Genomic DNA, 22751 nt, shown 5'->3' with positions numbered 1-22751 from the left:
TACTTCGTCAAGTGTAAGTGAAATTCGTGCAGTACGGAATCCACTCAGGCATTTCAACATGAGCAGTGATAGCAGTTTGTTTATAATTATTTTTTGATTTTATGAAAATTTTTTGTTGTTTTAATAAAGCCTTAGTTTTTATAACGTTCAACGTATTTATTTTCTTTACTGCGCACTCCAATACCTCTCGTCCTCAGCGACGCGGCTCCGTCCCCAAAGGGTTAAAGCACATTCACCACAAAAGACAAAGCTTATTTGAACACTTCTCACGTCGTTGCTTAGTAGCTAAATTCCGAACCGCGCGTGTCTGCTATTGAACAGGAAAAATGTGTTCAAAGCTGTGTTTGTCTGCAGTTTATTTGCATTGCAGAATTTAAGTTTGTTTTAAGAATTTGCCAAAATAAAGTTAAAAAAATGTTGAGGTGTTTGTTTACTCTTTCCTAAGTAAAATTATAGTATATAAGGCTTCCCAAAATAAAAGTGAGTATCAATTAGGAAAAGTTGAAATTCGTGGAAAGATGAAATTATTTACGGGAATATTTGTTATTGCTTTAGTAGTCGTCCTAGCCGAAGGTGAGCTTCCCAACAACTTATTCTTTTCGTAAAAGCAATTTAAGTTTACAATCTCAAATATTTTCAGGACAACGAGGCGGTCCAGGTGGACCAAGAGGCCGAGGTGGACCAAGAGGACAAAGGAGGCAAGGTGGCCCAGGAGGCCCAGGTGGACCAGGAGGACCACAAGGATTTGGTGGTCCAGGTGGACCAGGAGGCCTATATGGGCCCAGAGGACCAAGGGGACCAGGAGGCCCAGGTGGACCACAAGGATTTGGTGGTCCAGGTGGACCAGGAGGCCTAGATGGACCCAGAGGACCAAGGGGACCAGGAGGCCCAGGTGGTCCAGGTGGCCGCCGTGGTTGTGGTCAAGCTCCTCCTCCACCTCCACCTCCATTCCTACCCTCAAACTCCACTCTCTCCCCTTCGAACTCAACAGCCGCACCCTCAAACTCAACTACCACAACCACAACTGTGGCACCTTCAAGTAACTCAACTACCACAACCACAACTGTGGCACCTTCAAGTAACTCAACAACTTCAACAACAGTTGCTTCGCCTTAACGCTTTTTATGGATGTATGAAACTATTATGGGAATCTTAAGATTATGTATTGTAAATAAAAAAAAATAAATAAGCACTTTAAATAAAAGAAATATCTAACTGACTTAAAAAAGAAGCTGTTAATTAAAACGTCCTCAGTTCCTCTTCATCCCTCACGAGCTCTTCCGTCATCTTCTGACTACCGCGGGCCCACTGACGTGAGATCTGTCCCTCGTACATACTTGATGAAAAAGAAATATCTTAGTAATCTAGTTGACAACTAATATTCGATACGATAGGAGTGGCGTCCTTAAGTGCTAATAGTTTTGACTTTGTTAGTGCTTTACCTTCGCGTTGTATAATCGTCTCGAATAAAATATTGTCCTTTCGTTTAGCTAAATCTTCTAGTAATCACATCACAGATAGATGGTGGCATCAACCCTAAATAAACTTCTAAGGGTGAAATAATTTAATGTTATGAGATGGCATCAGACCAGCCGCAAAGCGAAACGGAAGAAAAAAGTGAATCTAACAAATGAGGTTTTCAACTTCCAACCAAAAAAATTAATAGCTTTCATCAGGGTATTGGTGAAAAAAACAAGACACTCGTTTCAATAAACACAGAGATGCAATCAGTTCGCACACCACGCGATGGGAGCCTCCTGGTGCTAACAAAAATCAAAATGTTGCCAATGAGTTCATTTAAGCAACTGGTTTCGATGGCTTGTGGTAGGTACCAATCGAGCTTCATAGCTTTGAATTCCATGAAAAATGCGATATATGATAGAAATTTTATTCCAACACCAGAAAAATAAATATTCGAATATTTGAAAAGTTAAGGCGCGGCGAAATTTCCGTAAGTGAATGTATGCATCGTCTATACAGCCTACAACCTGTGTGCGCCTCACTTGCCCGACTTCCTATAGCAAAAATTAGTATTAAAAATAAAACGTAAGGAAGAATTAAATTCGACCAAAGGGCCAACGGTGGATAGCGTAGATAATCGTGGGGTATTAGAGAAATTTCTGCCTTCAAGATCATTAATAAAAAACAACCTCAAACATAAACGCACCCTGTACTTCAATATTGCTAAAGTCGAATAATCACTCTGTAAGTACTTCCCGCTGTAGTTGTTGTTGTTGTTGTAGTTGTTTTAACAGTAATAGATGCCCCGTCAGTGTAGAGTATATCACCGGTCGTCTTCGTCTGGCTCATCTAAAGGTAGGCCCAGGAAACATGCTGTTTCGACGGGTTGGGTCCAGAGGGAGAGGGAGGGCACCCTGTACTTCAATATTATTAAAGTGGAATAAGCACTCTGTAAGTACTTCACGCTGTAGTCGAATAAATTGGTGCGTGACTACCATTCGAAAAGCGTATGTTCGAATATCCGTGCATGAAACTCCAAAATAATAGAAAACGTTTTTTTTAGTAGGGGTCACCCATCGGCAGGCAATGGCAAACCTTCGAGTGTATTTCTGCTTCTTATAAAGCTGGGTCGGCCCCCCCATTTGTGGAACAACATCAAGACGCACACTACAAATTGGCCGACCTCAAACAACAAAAAAGGGGCCCCAATTATATACCTATAAAGGGTGATTAGATTAGAGGTACTTTTTCCAATAGAGTTTTTTTTTGACAGATAACGCATAAATATCTTCCTTTATTTTACAACGATTTGTTTGTTATTTGGCAAAGAGTAAGTGTTCATTCGATAGAACTCTTTCCGTTCTACAAAACTATGTTAATTGTATTTTTTAGTTATTTAATTTTTTAATAGTTTTGAGGTTTTGAATGGAATACCCAGGAGGCAAAAATCAACATTTTTGGCACCTGCTCTTCTTTGCTTTTCATCGAGGTCAAAAAGCTGCCGAAGCACCTCGGGACATTTGCGACGTTTATAGAAAAGGTGTTATAAACGAGTCTAAAGCACGGAAATGGTCATGGAAAAGTTCAAAAAAGGGCGACTTCATCGATGTCAAGATGACAAGTCTTGCAGCGGAAGGTCTTCTGAATTCGATGAAGAACGTCTCAAACCACTTTTGAACGAGAACAGTCGCCAAACCAGTCGAGAATTGACGGAAAAAATGAACTGCGATCATAAAAAGATTCTCAATCATCTTCATTCAATGGAATTTACTGCAAAATTGGGAGCCGGGGTGCCTCACGAGCTCAACGAAAAAAACAAAGAAAGTCGCCTTACAATTGCTTCTCAGCATTTCGCCCACCATCAAGCAACAAGCGGTCACAAACAGCCCTTTTTGTACCGAATCGTCACGGAAGAAATGGTGCCTATACATCAATATGAAGCAAAGAAGGGAGTGCTTGGCTCCCGAAGATACGCCAAAGCCAAGAATCAAGATGAAGGTCCATCCAAAGAATATCATGATATGTGTTTGGTGGAACTGGGAGGGCATGGTGCACTGGGAAATGCTCGACAAGAATGCCACGATCTACAGGGGGCTATACACCGCCCAGCAACACCGCATGAATGAGAATATTCGACTGAAAAGACCAGATCGACATGATCAAACCATACTCCTTCACGACAACGCCAGGCCCCATGTTGCAAAAGCCTTCAAAGCCGCACTCCAAGAGCTCGAATGGGAGGTCCCTCAGCATCCACCATATTCTCCGGCCCTTACACCGACCGATTACCATCTTTTCCGCTTCCTGTCAAACCATATGAAGGGAGTTACCTTCGATAACAAAGAGGTCCTTAAAAACTGGACCAACAACTAATAGAAGTCTTTGGTAGAAATGCTACGAACTTATTCCCCAACCTACTACATGAATTTTTTCAATATTCATTGACATTTCATCATGGAAAAACTTACGCATCAGCAACGTTTACAAATCGTATAAATGTATTACGAAAATCGACGCTCTGTAAAAAGTGTGTCAATTTTTGGCTTAATGCTACGGCAATAAGCAAAATTGCCGATCCGAAGACATTCAAGAACAGCCATTACATCCATTGAAAACAACCGTGCGGCCTGTAAGCTGAAGGATTCATTAGCCCATATTTCTTCAAACCCGAGGCTGGCGCCAATGTAACAGTGAATGGCGAACGCTACTGGCGGCACACAGCCAGACAGCCCGTGAAACTGCATCGCCGTTTCGGTAAGCAAAATAACTCTCGCCTCGGCCCAGTGGATTGGCCACCAAGATCGTCTGATATCACACCTTTGGACTTTTATTTGTGTGGGTATATAAAGTCTCAATACTTCGATTGAGGCATTGGAAGCCAACATTACCAAAATTATTTACGAGATACCGGCCGAAGTCCTCCAGCGAGTCTTTCATTCAAAATTGGTGTTTACTGATGGCCAAATTACGACACAGTTGAGGCCAATATTTGGTTGTACACAATGGTTGTACACAAAAATAATAATGATTGCGCAATCAATTTCAATTTTCGTTGATTTATTTCAATTTAAAAAAATTGATCACCCTTTTGTATATACATATGGAAGTACTAAAGCTGCAGCTCCCACTCACCCAGCTGCCCAGAGATGATATCACTAAGATGAACAAATTCGAAGAGAAGGTCCGAATTGAACTGAACAATAAGTTGAACTGGAGTAGATCTGCATTTGAAAAGAAGCTCCAGGAGTGTACTCTACACTGGTACACAGATGGCATGAAGACACTAGAAGGCATAGGCGCTGGAATTTATGGCCCCAAAACTAGACGGTCTGTGCCGATGGGCAGTTTTCCGAGCATCTACCAAGCAGAGATGTATGGCATTTGTTTATGTGCAGAGATAAACTTAGACATGAAAGTCCGGTATGAACGAATTGCCATTCTGAGTGAAAGTGAGGCGGCAGTCATGGCCCTATCGTCCTGTGAGATCAAATCCTCACTGGTACTTGAGTGTATCTAGAAACTTAATCTACGAGAAATGCACAATTTCATCAGGCAAATTTTGGTCTCAGGGCACAGGGGTATAACTAGGAACGAAGTAGCGGACGCATTGGCGGCCTCGCCTTTAATAGGACCAGAGCCCTGGCTTAACATGGAACAACACACCATCACGGAGAATCTCAGGAGTCAAGAGCTTGGGCTAAGAAAGGTTTGCTGGCTCCAAACTATGATAATCTGTCAGAAACACATAATCGGGATTTGGTCTACGGACTCTTGTCGTTTCTGCAACCAATCACCGGAGACTTCAATGCACCTTCTCCTGGAATGCAGCGCTATAGCGTGGAGAAGGTTGAGATATCTTGGCCAACTGCAACCAGAGGAAAGGCACATACGCTCAATCCAATCCAGCTCTATCCTGAGTTTAACAAGGGAACTGGGCTTGGATGAGGCACTGTGATGAGGTCGAAGTGCAAACCTCATATATCTATCTATCTAGTTTAAGGGGTACAGATGTAATCAAGTACATCAAAGCACCAAGGATTCGATGGTACGTCGGTCACATTCTACGAATGAGCAACGATAGAGCTACATAGCTATATAAAAAAGATCTTCGAAATAAATCCACAAGTCGTCAGAAGAAGAGGCCGGGCGGTAAAACGATGGAGAGATGTTATTGTAGGCGAAAAGGTGATGACCGAACTGTAATGTTATGACGATGATGTGAGAGGTCACATATTATGGTAATTGCAATTGTAAATTCAGTGTTTGCAAATTTTCCATGACATCAACCAAAAACATTAACGTCTGATTTTGAATAAGTTATTTTTAGTGGAATTTGAAATTCGTCTCTTAAAAGCCTATCAATACCGTTTTTTCACAGCATTCATATTATTAAGAGGCACATCCAAAGTTTTCATTATGGAATCTAATGCATTTTTAATATCGATATCACGGGTTGAATCTTGAAGTGCTGCTAAATCTAAGAATTCTTCTCTAATAACGAAGTCAGGTAAAACAAAACGTATGACAACTGCCAATTGCGGAAGATCTGGGTTATCTGATACACAAAGGAACTATTGTGAGACATTTTATTTGGATAAAAACATAACAAAATCGTAATAATGCTCGTATAATAGCACAAAAATGAAAAGGGAACTCGGATACATTTATCGAGAGCCACAAATAATTCTTCTAAGAGCCGCATGTGACTTCCAAGCCGCAGGTTGGCTTCCCCTGAGATACGAATATCCTATACATTGGTATCAAATGACGAAGACTGCCAAGAGGATTAACATACATATATTTTTTTTCGTAGCAGTCCTTGCTAAAAATGTGGAAAATATATTTTGAAATTTTCGCATTCAATATCCTTGACGATTTTCATGCGACTTACTATATGAAAAAGAAAAAAAAAAATGTAGTAAAGACTTTTATGGCCCGTTTTCACAGACCAACTACCAACCACTTTTCATATCAGCATATTAATTTGACTAATGGTTGACTTTCGTTAGCCAATGCACATCCATTAGTTAACCAATAGTTAAAAAGCTGTTGAAGGATGAGAGTATTTCAAAAACAAAAATTTTCATATATTTTGGCAAATATTGTTAATTGAATTCTCTCGACATTCTTTCATATGTCATATAATTTTAAGCCAATTTACACGATGACTTTTCATTCTGATTTTTTGCACATTCTTTTTTAAAGAAATTTTCGAAAATCTTCGAGCATTTACACGATGACTTTCCGTTTGCGCCTTTCCTTGAGTGTTTTTGACGTTTAAGCGGACACTTTTTCACCCAGAGTGAAAAGCCATCGTGTAAATTAGCGCTTATAGCATCAGGATAATTTTTAGATTTGTAGGTTTATTACCACCATTGCTACGACTGGCGGCCGCCGTAGCCGAATGGGTTGATGCGTGACTACCATACGGAATTCACAGAGAGAACGTCGGTTCGAATCTCGGTGAAACACCAAAATTAAGAAAAACATTTTTCTAATAGCGGTCGCCCCTCGGCAGGCAATAGCAAACCTTCAAGTGTATTTCCGCCATGAAAAAGCTCCTTGTCGCCTCGAAACTGTAGGTCCCTCCATTTGTGGAACAACATCAAGACGCACACCACAATAGGAGGAGGAGCCCGGCCAAACGCCCAAAAAGGGTGTACGCGCCAATTATATACAATATATATTATATATATTACTACGACGGAAGCTTTGAAGATGCATTGGCATTTTAAACCTCCTCATCCACAAAAAAAAAGTTATATTACCGCGTTCGTATCGTTTTTCTAATGTGTGGGAAAAGAAGTTAAAATTTGCCGCATTGTGTTATAAATGCGTCTGTATAAATATATACATACATATATGTGTATGTGTTATAAATAAGCATTCTGAATACGTATTCAAAAACGTATGTGAATATTATGCATTTTTTTTTTCGCTACGCTCATTTTATCTCCATCCTGAGAGACTTTTCCCGTAACCAACACTTATCATTATGTGAAGTGCAACTTGCCTACAATCAACAGGAAACTGCATACGAAACCAGTATAACCGCAAACAATGCCGCAAGTTAACACTTTTCTCTCACTCTCTTTTCTCATGGACTATGCTACATACGTAGTATTGACTCGTTTGCCACAATAAAGTAAAATGTGAAGCTTGTTTAACTGCTTATCAGCAGGGAAAAAATAACAGCAAGAGATCACCGCAGAAATGTCGAATAGCTCATACTTGTACATAAGTGCCCTGTTGGACTAAAAAACAGGTGTGTGATTTAATTGATTTTTCATTTGGAATTTTAGTGGAAATTTTATCATTAGCTAACTAAAACTATGGGATTCTTCTGTCAAGTTTATTAAATATTATTTAGTCACTGAGACCAAACCTCCATGGAAATTTACACGATTGGGCAGCAGGCGCAATGATGAAACTAAATTAACAACGTTTTGGGGGTATTGTTGCCTCTATCGAAAGTGACATGGCCGTTAAGATCAAACAACTTGAATACGCTGGACCCTCTCTGGTGCAATTTTCTAAAGTTGCAAGTCTATGCCAATATAATCAAATCAAACGGTACTTTCAGAGACAAAAAAAGACCCATTTGTATTTCATTTTGAGATTTTCTGGTCCTTGCGTTAAAACGTTAATTTGTTCCCTGACATTCTGAGTAAAAATATTGAACCTTTATTCGAATTCTTTACTGTAGTGAGTTTCGGGTTGGCCGAGTTTCATCTCCAATTTTTTCTACTCGTATATGAAACTAACGAAGCTTAAGTAGTTGTCGAAAAGTATAAATGACTAACAGATTGAAGCTGTGAATATTAGCACGCTAAGAAAAGCATCAGCGTACATAGTGCAAAATCATTCAACTATCGTAGAAGGGATGCTACGAGGGATACATGGCACCGCTCCTGTAAAGTTGCTTTGATGGCAAAATATATATTAGAAAAATGAATTGGTCATACTTGTGAATTCACTAGAAGCGCACCATTTCGATACTAGTAGATTTTTCTGCAGGGTAGGTGAGAATGATAATGTTAGTATGTACGAATGTGTGTACGTATGTATATATGTAGTTATCAGTTTGTTTTTGTTTCCAAAATATGTTGTCTGTGGTCGGTCTATAGTATCACTATGCGAAGCTCAAAAAGTTATCACAAAATGAAAACAGAAAATAAATACTACTAAAAACATATGTATGTACATATAAATAATAAATATACGGATAGTGATACAATACTACATATACATACATATGTATATGCACATGCGTTATTAAATGAAAATCAGTTTGTGTGCACACGTCTATGCAAAGAAGCAACACATACGCAAATGTTTTGTATATATTTATATTATTTGGCTTCGAATATTTCACATTTCGTCTTCGCCATTCGAACGCTTCAGTCTCTAAATAAAGTTCTTGTGCTGTGTGCTCGAACAGTTCAGTGGGGGAGCTTTGTCATTTTAAAGTTTTATATACATAAATAATATTTAATATAATAAAAATACAGTTCAATCAAGTCGTAAATAAGTTTTAGTGTAAGTAACAAAACAAACAAATGTTAAAAGACGTTAAATAAGGATTCGCATAAGAGTAATGAGATGTTCGCCGGTACTCGCGCATAAAATGAGAAAAAGTGCAGTGAACTCTCTTGCACCAGTCCAGTGGTGCTAGTGTACTATGATATTTACATACACATATTAGTAGTAGATTCATACATATATATGTAAGTGCATACATCTCTTTTTCATTGTCAAATATAATAGTATACTAGAACTGAGAAGGAAAAGTGAAAGTCATTTTCTCAGCCAATTGAACAACAGCAAACACGAGTGTGATACATGTTTGTACATGTCATCAACATACTAGTGTACGTATCCATGTATGTGCATATCCACCAACAAGTTCTTTCAACTAGAAACCACTTCAAATACCTGAGTGTTACCTAAACAAACTGCGGTAGTGACTACTCCAATAAGTTAGCTCATTGAATGAGATATTCGAAAAGAAAAAAACTGCAAAAAAGTAATAAAGTAAAATTAATACTAATAAAATTAATTTAATTTTAAAACAAAAATAAAAATTAAATTAAATATTATATATAAGTATAATAAAACACACCAAACTAAAATAAATAAATAATAAACTATTCCGCCGTAGCCGAATACCATTCGGAATTCACAGAGAGAACTTAGGTTCGAATCTCGGTGAAACACCAAAATTAAGAAAAATAGTTTTCTAATAGCGGTCGCCCCTCGGCAGGTAATGGCAAATTTCCGAGTGTATTTCTGCCATGAAAAAGCTCTTCAATAAAACATCTGCCGTTCGGAGTCGCCTTGAAACTGTAGGTCCTTCCATTTGTAGAACAACATCAAGACGCACGCCACAAATAGGAGGAGGAGCTGGGCAAAACACTCAAAAAATGGTGTATGCGCCAATTATATATATTAGGTATATATATATAAAATAAAATAAAACAGGAAACAAAATAAAATGTATTAAATGTTATCAAATAATACAAACATAAAATGAAAAATAAACTACATAGGTATGTTCAAATGAAATACACCAGAGTAAAATAAAGTAAAGTAAATTAAAATTAAATAAAATTTAATAGTTGGTTGTTTGGTCGAGCACTTTACAAATAGAGGAACCTACAGTTTTTCACTACCACCGAATGGCAGATGGTATATGAGGAGTTTTTTCATGGTAGAAATACACTCGGAGGCTTACCATTATGAGGAGCGACCGTAATTATTTTCCATCATTTGGTTTTTCATGCCTGGGGTTTCGAAACTGGCACTACCGATCCATTAGAGTACGGTGGCTATTAATTGAATTATATTGCTTTACATGAAATAAAAATTAAATTAAATTATATTATACATAAAATAGAAATTTTAGTCAAATAAAATTAAATTAAATGTAGTCAACTTAAAATTAAAAAATTTAATAAAATCGCACTAAATTAATTTCGTAAATAAAACAAAATTAAATAAAGTATAAAAAAGGGAAGATTATATATGAAATAATCTTCAGTAAAACTAAGTTAAAATTAAATGAATTTAAGTGAAGATAAATCAAATTAATTTAAATAAATATTAAAATAAATAAGAGGAATTAAACTTAGATAAATTGAAATGCTAAAATAAAATATAAATATATATATATATATAAATATAAATATAAATATAAAATAGTGCATAAATAAAATTAAAAACAAAATTTAAATAGAAATAAAATGAAAAAAAAAAAACAATAAAATAAAATAATTTAAAATAAATGAAAATACTATAAAAATGGCATTAAAATAAAAAAATAATAATTTAATTAAGTTTAATTAAAATAAAAAAAATATAATTAAGAAAAGTAAATAAATAAAATAAAAATAAAATGAAATATAAAAGAAGATTCAAAATTTATAAAATAAATTGAAAAAAATGTAATTTTAAATAAACTAAAATGCAATAAAAAAATTAAATGAAATTACGACTATTTCATATAAAAAAATTATTAGTAAATAAAAATAAAAAATAAAATGAAGTAAAATATAAGATAAAATAATGTACAAAATAATCTAAACTAAAATAAATTAACTTAAATTAATTTTAAGCATAGAAGTAAAATAAAAGTGAATCAACTCGAATTTAAATAAAATAAAATTAATTAATAAAAATAAATTAATTAAAAAAATTAAAAAAAATAAAATAAATTAAAATAAAACCAAAGGGTCAAAATAAAATAATATTAATAAATTATTTTAAAATAAAATTTAATTAAAAATAAAGTGAAATAAAGTGACTAAAATTAAAAAATGAATTAATAAATTAATAAAAATAAATAAAACAAAAATAAAATCAAGTATGAAATTAAATAAATGATATAAAAATAAATTAAATTTGAAATGAAAGCTAAACAAATTGAATTGAAATAAGATAAAATTAATGAAAAAGAAATTATTTAAGCAAAATAAAAAAAAATAAATAAATTGAAATAAAATAAAGTTACGGTAATATAACATAACGTGTGACGATGCCATGGCGCAAATGCAAATACCAATCTCCTGTAAGGAGGAGTTCAAAACTCTTGAGTGTGCAGGTAACATTTCCCTAATCGGGGTTCCAGGACATAGGAACATAGAAGGATATGAAATTGCAGATCATCTTGCCAGGAAGGGGTTGACTAAATTGGTCTAAGAGGTGTACTACCCGGTCATCGGCATCTCCTTGACTGTTGTAATGTAGGGTAATTTCACACCTTATTTCTTAGGAAAAATGGAGCTCCACTTCTTCACATGCAATTTCGAAAATCCTTTGGTCCCAGTAGAATAAACGCAGGACTCAGAAAGTCCCAGGGAACTCCACACCGTTCAATTCCCAAGCTCGTAGCTATGTTTGCGGGTCATTGGCACACACGCGGAAGAGCTAGGGTTACCATTTAACCTCCATTGCAGAAGCAGTGCGGACCTTTCAGAGAAGGAGACTATTGAGCACTTTCATTGTAAATGTCCCGATTTGGCAGCTAGACGATTAAGATCACTGGGTGCTCCTTTCTTCGACAGCTTGGGGCGTCAACCTAAGTCTCATTTATCTTCTCCATTACATCAACAGTTCTGACTGGCTGTAGATATCTGCCTGTTAGAGGTCTCAAAATGGTACCAAAACGGCGCTTTAGTGCTACTTGGGGGTGCCAGAGTGAGCCTTCAACCATTTTATCTACCTACCTATCTAATATAAAATATATGTGCGTAAAATAGTATTAGATCGGAATGCGGTATAGAGTAAATCGATGCATGTATGAGGGTTCAGTAGAACACCGTGTCTTGCATTCAGCTTGGGCTTGAAATCTTTAGTTGTTAAGAAGGAAGCCGAGCCGATGTTGGTGAATTTATAGTAATTGCACGCTCTCGACCATAGCAGCCAAGTTATCGGCGGTACGCTTCGCGATTCTTTTGATTATTGTCCATTACGAACTTTTCGCATAAATTTGAGTACAGCAATCACGGTGGGTGCTTCAGTTCGGCCAACAATTCTTTCCAATAATGAGATTTTAATCGGCTTGAAAGAACTTTGTTCTATCGTATATACACACACATTGTGTACAACAAATACAAGTGCTAAGCATATAATTTTATTAAAGACTAGCAATAGTCGAGTACTACTCTTATACTTTGTAATTTCACATTTGACCCCTAAATAACACCGACACGAGGAATCTTCATGAGATAATTTTTTTTTTTTTTCATTTATTTGGAGCACTTGCAAGCAGCCATTATCAAAACGCTTGCGTCATACGCCCACCTTATCAATGGCAAGCGCCTTGAATAACCTTATCAGCGGCAATAGGTGTCACTTTGTTTTTATATATATTTTTTTTAATGACAAACATTCTGGTATTCTTCGTGACTCGGTAAATCTTGATTATTCATAAAACGCCACCTATTTTCTCATTTGACTGGTCATAGTTTTAATGAATTTCATTTGATGCATTGTCACGAATGAGGTGATGGCAGCATATTTGAAAAGCTCTGCAACTAAAAATAAAATACAAAAATAATGACAAAAAAAGTCTTAATAATTTCAGAATACTAATGTTCTCTTATAAATGAGGACAGTTGGCTATTATGTGGAAATGAAGTGGCATCAAGTCACTTGCAAATTATCAAATTATGATCAGTAAGGTTATTAGTAACGCACTGTTTATTTTTGTTAAGTTAAAGATTCAAAATTCCTACAGAAAATAATAAGTAAAATAAAAAACAAAGTTATAATATATAATAGGACTATGAATAAGTTCGTGCGGTTTTTTTTCGAAATTTGAAACTTTATTGACGTAAAATGGTTACAAATTTAATATTCAAAATATTGTCCATCGCTTACTACTACTTTTTCCCATCTTTCTGGCAATTCACGGATTCCCTTTGTGAAAAATTCGGTCGGTTTTGCCGCAATCCACGAATCGATCCATTTTTTGACTTCATCGTAATTACGGAAGTGCTGGTCAGCCAGACCATGTTGCATCGATCGGAAGAGATAGTAATCGGATGGCGCAAGGTCTGGACTATACGGCGGGTGGGGTAGGACATCCCATTTGAGCGTTTCTAAGTATGTTTTGACCACTTGTGCAACATGTGGCCGAGCATTGTCATGTTGCAAAATAACTTTGTCGTGTCTATCGGCGTATTGCGGCCGTTTTTCTCGCAGTGCTCGACTCAAACGCATCAATTGTCGTCGGTAGACATCCCCCGTAATCGTTTCATTCGGTTTCAGTAGCTCATAATACACAACACCCAGCTGGTCCCACCAGATACACAGCATAACCTTCAGGCCATGAATATTCTGCGCCGACGTTGATGTTGAAGCATGGCCAGGGTATCCATACGTTGCCCGACGTTTTGGATTGTCGTAATGGACCCACTTTTCATCGCCAGTCACAATTCGATGCAAAAAACCCTTTCTTTTGTGCCGTTGAAGCAGTTGTTCGCATGCCATAAAACGGCGTTCAACGTCTCTTGGCTTCAATTCATACGGCACCCAATGGCCTACCTTTCGGATCATTCCCATGGCTTTTAAACGTTTGGAAATGGTTGATTGATCAACTCCCAAAGTTTTTGCAACCTCTTCTTGCGTTTGAGCCGGATCTTGATCGAGCAATTCCTCCAATTCGGTATCCATGAACTTTGGCGGCGCACCCTCGCGTTCTTCGTCTTCCAAGCCAAAATCACCACTTTTAAAGCGTGCAAACCACTTCTGGCACGTTCGCTCAGATAGAGCATGCTCACCATAAACTTCCACCAAGATACGATGACTTTCGGCTGCTTTTTTCTTCATATTAAAATAATGAAGAAGAATTCCCCGCAAAAACACATTATTTGGCACGAAATTCGACATTTTCAAGTGTGGTAAAAATATTGTTGTTTACGCTTCAAATAAAAAACTTATACTGACGTTTGTGCCTTACGACAGTAGCTCTCCAATGAATGTTTGGAAATGTGGATCGATGGAATAATAATCAAGTTACGCCATCTGTTGTAAAACCGCACGAACTTATAAATAGACCTATTATTTTACTAGACCTTGTAAAGCCGGTAACCTTAGAAGCTCTCGAATTCCTTGCTAACAAGAGATACACATTGTGTCTCGTATGGTTTGATCTTAAAATTAAATTAGTGATGTCATACCATAATCATATAGCCTTAAGCTGCAATTAGTGGGGCCATACCTTAACCATAACCATAGCAATCAGCTGTTCTCATCAAACATATAGACGTTAGGTGCCGCACCATAACACAGTAACCATAACCGTAGCCGTATGTATCGATTGCATTTTGGTTTTCCCCCGTAACCATAAGTTGTTGTGAAATACTTGATATTTGTTTAGATATTTGCGATTGAATATTAGAAATGAACAGCGAAAAATGAATTGACTTAGTGGAAATTGATCCGTGTCTTTATGACAGCATACAAAAGCCGTCACTTCAATATCAGCTGTTTATGGTTATGGCATGACTAATGGGCACATGCTGTAATTTTGCGACTATTGTTATGGTTACGGCTATGGCACCACTAATTTCAGCTTTAATCAAAACGCTATTTACCGTCATCTCTTCTTAGTGCCATAGCTGTCGTCATTTATTTGTTCATTTTGAAAAACCAGAAACTAAAGAAAAGATAACAACATGAAAATATAACAATTCGGGAGGGCCCAGAACGGCATCCATCAAGGGCCAATTCTATTCACCCACATCTGAGTCCACCATATTTGTAGTCAGCTTTCATGCTATGGGCTCGCCTTCTTACATATGTCTCTATCTACATATGTGGCTTCGCTGTATCGCACTGTTTTCTTCCCATAGTACGCGTTGCTGCTGTCCTCGCGTTCGAGCATTTTGCTGATAATGTTGTTCAGCGGCGTAATGTCGCTAATCTGCTTCCTTCAGTTTCGCCGTCCATCTGCCATTCATTCGGTTCAGTGTCCCAACGGCTTTGCCACCGCAGCATGGCTTGGCATCTCCGTTCCGCGACGCTACTGGTGACGTGTTTGTTTTTGGAGTCCCAAGCATCCGTTCGTTCCCGAGCCGTGATGTAAACGGGTATCTCCCCGCTGATCACAAAGACTGAATCTGTTAGGTTTAGAATTTTTTGTTACGTACAACTTTGACTTGGAAATTGATTTTTTGGAAACCTTTCCTGCGTTATCTTTTATACAAATATTTAAAAAATTGATTGGTGCTATATCTGCACAGAGAAATTTCATTTTATTTATATATACATATTTTATTTTTTTCTATTTCAGTTGTTTATTTCAATTCATTTTATTTTATTTTATATTATTTATGTTATTACAATTTATTTATTTTTTTTACATATAGTTTTCTTCTATTATATTTTCTTTTGTTTTATTTCATTATATTATATATTAATTTCTTTTATGTTACCTTATTCTATTTTATTTCATTTCAAGTCATTGTATATTTTTTTACTTTAATGCATTTTATTTTAGTCCATTCAATTTTGTTTATTTTCATTTTATTTTATTTTTTACTTCATTGTATTTTATTTTAGTTTATTTTACTTTACTTATAATATTTCATCTTATTCTTTTCATTTTTACTTTGTTTTATTTTATGTTATTTCACTTTATTTTATTTAAATGTTCTTCTTTTCTGTTGTTTGTTTTTACTTTATTGAATTTTATTTCATTCTATTTTATTATTTTTTACTTGATTTATATTATTTTACTTTATCTTTTATTATTTGATATACTTTTTTTTTACTTTTTTATTGTATTTTATTTTCTGTTGTTTTATTCCATTTTATTTTACGTATCATTTTATTTTATTTTACTTTACTTTTTCTTATACTATTTAATCTTGTTCTTTTCATTTTGACTTTTTTTATTTTATATTATTTGACTTTATTTTGTTTCATTCCTATTTATTTTTGTTTTACTTCATTTATACTATTTATATTACTTTATTTTATATTAGTTCATCGTTTTTTTGTTTAATTTTTACTTTTTTATTGTATTTTATTTCATGTTATTTATTCCAATTTTTTATATCATTTTATTTTGTTTGGTTTTATTTTACTTTATATTAATTTTATTTTTTTATTTTACTTTACTATAACTTATATTATTTTACATCATTATATTTTTTTACTTTAATGCGTTTTATTTTATTCCATTTAACTTTGTTTTTTACCATTTTGTTTTTTTTTTTATTTATTAGGTTTATTATTTTATTTTACTTTTTCTTATATAATTTAATCTTTCTCTTTTCGGCTTTACTTTATTTTATGTTTTTTCCTTAACGTCATTTTATTTAAATTGACTTTATTCTATTTTTCTTATTTTACTATTGTATGTACATATTTTATTAATATATCTTATTTTATTTTATTTTTATTATTATTATTATTTTTATTTATTATTTTACTTTATTGTATTTGATTTATATATTTTATTTATTTTTATATTATTTATTTCTGCTAATTTTCCTTTAGCTTACATTTCACTTTATTTTACTTAATTTTTTATTACAATATAATTTTTATTTTTTATTATTTTTGTATTTATTGTTCTACGTTATTGTATTTGATTTCTATATTTTGATACTTTTTTCCACTCTACATTATTTTATGTTAGTTCATTTTATTTTTATTATTACTTTATTTTTCTTCAATTTATTTTATTTCATTTACTTTAATTTAATTCAATGTACATATTTTATTTTACATTATTATAAATATTTCAAATATAAACCACTTATGTAATTATTCTTAAACAAAAACAAAAAATTTCGCAATTCAAAAACATTACATTAAAATATTTTTTAAATTTTCTGCATTAGGATAATAAACCTTTAAAAATGGCAGCACCTAAAAGTAAGTACAACAGTCTTGACAACTCCTGCTTACTTAATTGTTGCTGTTGTAAAAATAACAATTTCCTTCCCCTTCGCCTTACTCCAGCACCCAAAATCCTTTGTAAATACATATGTAGACAGAATAATATGATTATATGGATGTATAAATGTATATATGTATGTATGTATGCGTATAAAATACCTAAGTAAAATACCCAACCCACAGCACGTTCGCCTGCATCGACCTCATCCAGATGATAAAAAATGCCACTCCTAAAAATATACATTTAATGTATAACTTTTTGAAACGGATTTATCTGCGCAGACGAGTTTGACACAATCGCTTAAAGCAATTCATAAATTTCTTCGCATAAGCTGCAAAAGAGCCGAAGCCCACCGGCGCCAGTGTTACGAGTATTATCGTTTTATAGAATATTTAATTTGTTGTACAAATAAATTAAAAATAATAATATTTTGGCCTTGCGATTGCCATTCATGTCCTTTCTGAAGAAGCTGTCTGGAGGACGAGGTGGAATCACCTCAGCACTTTCTTCTCAGCTGCTCTGCTCTAGTCGGACAAAGGTGTAGACATCTGGGCTCTCACTTTTTCGCTACACTTGAGAATATTGTGGGAGAAATTCATCGGTAGCTTGAAGCGGTTACTACGAACCTAAATCACCACTGTTAGTCGTCATTCTCTAATCCAAAGTCCCTTCTTCCTTTTTACCACCTGTCTGGTTTCTTGCGTTCCCCTTTTCCCCTCCCCTCCGCCTGTCTGGTATCACAACGGAACATTTTTGAATATTTGGCCAAATGGGCAAGGGCAGCCATTTATAAAGTAATATGACAAATAAAATAATAAGAGAATAAGGGTAGCTTCTGCACACCGTGAGATAAAAGGAAATATATTTAAAAGCTTCATAGGAACAGATATCTATGTATATATGTTTATAAACGTCTGATTTTTGTACGAATACTATAACAGTCTATCGTCTATCCTCTGTTGTGTTCACTTTTGCTCCATAATTTCGCTTGCAATGCTATTAATTAAGTTTTTATTTTATATCTCATAAATATTGTATAAAATTGTAAAATAAAATAATAATATTGTGTTTATAAAAATTTATATTCATAGATGTTGTAAATTTTCGAAAACTGTCTGCACTAAAACACATTCTTACGATGCCGTTATTTATTTTATTCCACCAATTTATGTCCCCATTTTATAACTAATTAAATAATTTTGTGCTATTATACTGGAATGCTTAACAAAAATTATCGTAAAGTAGTAAATGTAATACGTTTTCTGCTTCTAAGCATATTTCAAAACCCTCATTTGTGCTAGCCCTTCTTAGTCACTAACGACAAAAATATATATATGTATATACAAGGTGAAGTCTAAAATAAACAAGACTGGTGTCATAAAAATGTTTTTGATGGCGCCTTCTATTTACTGAGTTAGGGCGTTGGAAGTTACATCCCTAGTTGACTCCCAATGAAAGTTTGGTGACATTCGGTTCAGTGAAAGCGAAGCTATTGCGTCTAAAGTGTCAGTATGCTTATGTCATCGGTACAAAAATCGAACAAAGAACTAATATCAAATTTTGTTTTAAAATCCGTAAAACGTTTACAGAAACATTTGAATTGATGAAAAAAGTTTATGGCGATGATTGTCTATCTCGTGCCAGAGTTCATGAGTGGTTTACACGTTTCAGAGATGGTTGAGACAACATAAATGACAATGAACATACCGCCGAAAATCAGTAATCACCGAAAACTCCATCGAAATTGTTCGTAAATTTTTCAAAAATGAACCGAAATCATTGTTGGAATTCATGGAATCAGAGTTGAATATCTCCAAAACATCAATTTATCGCATTTTAACTGATCATTTGGGCTTACGAGGACCAAAGGTTGATCAGAATTCAACATTCGAAAGACTTCATTAAAGAGGGGAGAAAAGACGAAAACTTCCTTTACAACATTATAACTGGTGATGAAACGTGGTGTTTCCAACATGAACCTGAAGCTAAACGTCAAAGTGCTGAATGGAAGGCCTCAGACGAGCCACCGCCCAAAAAATTGCGTTTGGAGAAGTCAAAAATCAAGTCGATGCTCATTTGTTTTTACGATTTCAAAGTAATTGTCCACAAGGAGTTCGTGCCAACGGACCAAACCGACAATGTAATTTTCTGTCTTGGTGTTTTGAAGCGTCTGATGCATCCCATGCGTCGAATTCGCCCTGAATACCGCGAAGGAGGAAGCTGGTGCTTTTTGCCTGATAATGCACTAGAATTCGCATTTTAATCATCAATCACTCTCCGTAATCGCCTGATATGGCTCTCTGTGACTTCAACCAATTCGGGAATTGCATTTGGCCGTGAAAGGAAAACGTTTTGCATTCGCAGAAGCCATCCAAAAGGCTTGTACCGACATCCTGAAGGTCATTCCGGTCAATGACCTAAAACACGCTTTTGAAAAGCTTTTAGATCGAGCAAAACAGCATGTCGGGGCCAGACTATTGTGGACTATTTTGAATAAATAAACTCGAAGTTATCAGAGCAAAGCTTCTGTCATTTATATTTTAGCTCAGTCTTGTTTATTTTGGACTTCACCTTGTACATAATATACCCGCTTGTATGTATTTAGGCTTACCACAAATTATTTCGATCTTTGTTGAAATAACCGCTTTCGTTTATATTCGATACATTTTTAATATACCTCCTTTTTCCTTACTTTCACTAACTCGCAGAGAATATGGAGACCGGTCAGACATTTGATTCCAATGCCATGACATTGACACGCTTTGTTCTGCAGGAGCAACGCAAATTCAAGCATGCCACTGGAGATCTCTCACAGCTGCTAAATTGCATACAGACAGCGATCAAGGCGATTGCTTCGGCCGTGCGCAAGGCTGGCATAGCCAAGTTGCATGGCATTGCGGGCGATATCAATGTGCAGGGTGAGGAGGTGAAAAAGCTGGATGTGCTTTCGAATGAGTTGTTCATCAATATGTTGAAATCATCGTACACCACTTGCCTGCTAGTGTCCGAGGAGAATGAGCATGCAATCGAAGTGGAAGTGGAACGACAGGTGAGCAGGAAGTATTTAAAAATATAGAAAATTTAAGTTATTCAAAATAATTGATAAATAGCGGTAATATGTGAAACAACTTACAGGGTAAATATGTTGTGTGCTTCGATCCACTGGATGGTTCGTCGAACATCGATTGCCTGGTCTCGATCGGTTCGATCTTCGCCATCTATCGTCGCCAAACAACGGAGGGTGCACCCACATTGCAAGACGGTCTGCAACCTGGCAATCAAATTGTTGCTGCTGGCTATGCACTCTACGGATCAGCCACCGCCATTGTGCTGAGTATGGGTGCGGGTGTGAACGGCTTCACTTATGATCCGGCGATCGGTGAATTCATTTTGACCGATCCGAATATGAGTGTACCGGAAAAGGGCAAAATCTATTCCATTAACGAAGGTTACTCATCCGATTGGGAAGCTGGTGTTTTCAATTATATCGCTGCGAAAAAGGATCCCGCCAAGGGTAAGCCATACGGCGCGCGGTATGTGGGCTCTATGGTTGCTGACGTACATCGTACCATCAAATATGGTGGCATTTTCATATATCCCGCCACTAAGTCGGCGCCCAGTGGTAAATTGCGTTTAATGTACGAATGCAATCCAATGGCATTTTTGATGACGCAAGCAGGCGGCTTGGCTAGTAACGGCAGGATTAATATTTTGGATATTGTGCCGCAGAAAATTCATGAACGTAGCCCCATATTCCTCGGCTCGAAGAAGGATGTCGAGGAAGCGTTGGGTTATGTACAACAGGAACAAAAGTAGTTGAAACACAAAATTCAATGTGAAAGATCTGGATGTTCATGTGAAATTTTACCGACTAAGATAACGCCATTATAAATTTTTGTTTTATAAAATAAGATATTGTCAGATTAAGCTCTAAAATGTCAGCAAAAGAATATAAAAAAATAATAGAAATAGAAAAATAAGAATGTAAAATGTAAGAAATCAAGAAATAGTATTTTTAAATTGGTCTGTCACGTGAACAAAATCTACGACGAGCAGTTGCACACGAATCATTGGTGGTCTATGTAGCGTTATTCGGCTCTGAGCGAATTTGACAGAATTGGTGGGCTGACGTCACTTGGGAAGTGTTTAATTTAATTTGTGTTAGTGATATACGAATGCCATGCCATGAACATTGGCTGTGTTGACTTTTTTAGTATATCACTAAACATAGCCCAAGTGACATAGATAAATCACATTTTTTTTTACCAACGCTATCAAGCAAACCTTGAAATCTATCATTCTCGTTGGTCAACTGTTGTTGTTGTCATACCATAAAACATTAGGTCTGTTAGTGAAGCAAATAATTTGTAGTCAAATTTAAGTTTTGGTGTTCATGTATCCAAAAAACTTGCAAGGTAGGAGAAAGTGAGAGAGCAAAATTATCTTTCATCATTTTCAGGGGAAGTTGCAAGTTCTTACTGGATAAATTTTTACCTGATCGTAAAGTAAAAATAAACACAAATTAGAATTTGCGAATTGAGTCAAAGTTCTAAATTTAAATAAAAATGGTGATTCAATGGAGAATGTAAGTAAATAAATATATAAAATGAATGCTTGTCTGTATGTCATCGATGAACTCAAAAACTACTGGATCGATTATTATAAAAATTGATATATATTGTATTTTTCCACGGAGAAGGTTTGTAGAATATGCTCATTAATGCCACTCGCCACCAGGTGGCGCTGCAGAGTAGCAACTTCTGCCCCGTTCAACCGATTGTCATACAAATTAGTATGATCATGTATTTTTACAGAGAGGAAACGAATATGACGTGTTCATAGGCACTGGTGCAACTGGGAATGCCTGCTTCAAACCGGCCTGCAAACAAGCTTTTCGATAATGATTTGCAACGAGAAACACACTATGATTCTGACGAACTGGGAGCATTCGTTAGAATAAATCTTCCGCAATTGATTCCAGAACAACCCATTGCGTTTGGCAGAATTATGCGTGCCAATCACAGAACAAAGCGGTGGACTATTTTTCATAGATGCGCCCGGTGGTACAGGCAAGACTTTTCTTCTTTCACTAATTTTGGTAACCATACGATCACAAAATAAAGTTGCACTGGCTATTGCATCATCTGGAATTGCGGCAACTCTTTTGGATGGTGGCCGAACAGCGCATTCAGCATTGAAAGTGCCGTTGAATTTGCAAAACCCTGAGGTACCAACATGAAACATCAGCAAAAACTCTGGAATGGGAAAAGTACTCCAAACGTGTCAAGTTATCATATGGGACGAATATACAATGTCTCACAAGAAAGCATTGGAAGCGCTTGATCGTACAATGCGAGATTTGAGAGGAAACAGACGA

General features: G+C 35.7%; 2 protein-coding genes across 4 annotated transcripts; both read left to right on the top strand.

The window, feature by feature from the left end:
* Nucleotides 1-494: 494 nt before the first annotated feature.
* Nucleotides 495-1397, top strand: LOC128865179 (S-antigen protein-like). The gene is made up of 2 exons (XM_054105268.1): nucleotides 495-573; nucleotides 641-1397. The coding sequence occupies exons 1-2, from the start codon at nucleotides 519-521 to the stop codon at nucleotides 1114-1116; spliced, it is 531 nt and encodes a 176-aa protein (XP_053961243.1). The 5' UTR covers nucleotides 495-518; the 3' UTR covers nucleotides 1117-1397.
* A 7437-nt stretch (nucleotides 1398-8834) lies between these two features.
* Nucleotides 8835-21381, top strand: LOC128863271 (fructose-1,6-bisphosphatase 1). 3 transcript variants are annotated; one of them, XM_054102364.1, is made up of 4 exons: nucleotides 8835-9000; nucleotides 17316-17349; nucleotides 20083-20423; nucleotides 20510-21381. In XM_054102364.1, exons 2-4 carry the CDS (start codon nucleotides 17334-17336, stop codon nucleotides 21188-21190), a joined length of 1038 nt encoding a protein of 345 aa, XP_053958339.1. In that variant the 5' UTR covers nucleotides 8835-9000; nucleotides 17316-17333; the 3' UTR covers nucleotides 21191-21381. The 3 variants fall into 3 exon arrangements, with proteins under 3 accessions (XP_053958339.1, XP_053958341.1, XP_053958340.1); XM_054102365.1 differs by lacking the exon at nucleotides 8835-9000 and adding an exon at nucleotides 9027-9188; XM_054102366.1 differs by lacking the exon at nucleotides 17316-17349.
* Nucleotides 21382-22751: the final 1370 nt, after the last annotated feature.

The sequence above is a fragment of the Anastrepha ludens genome, chromosome 5, assembly GCF_028408465.1.
Source record: "Anastrepha ludens isolate Willacy chromosome 5, idAnaLude1.1, whole genome shotgun sequence".
NCBI classification, from domain to species: Eukaryota; Metazoa; Arthropoda; class Insecta; order Diptera; family Tephritidae; genus Anastrepha; species Anastrepha ludens.
Note: the sequence above shows the minus strand (reverse complement) of the source record. Positions and strands in the feature narration are given on the sequence as shown.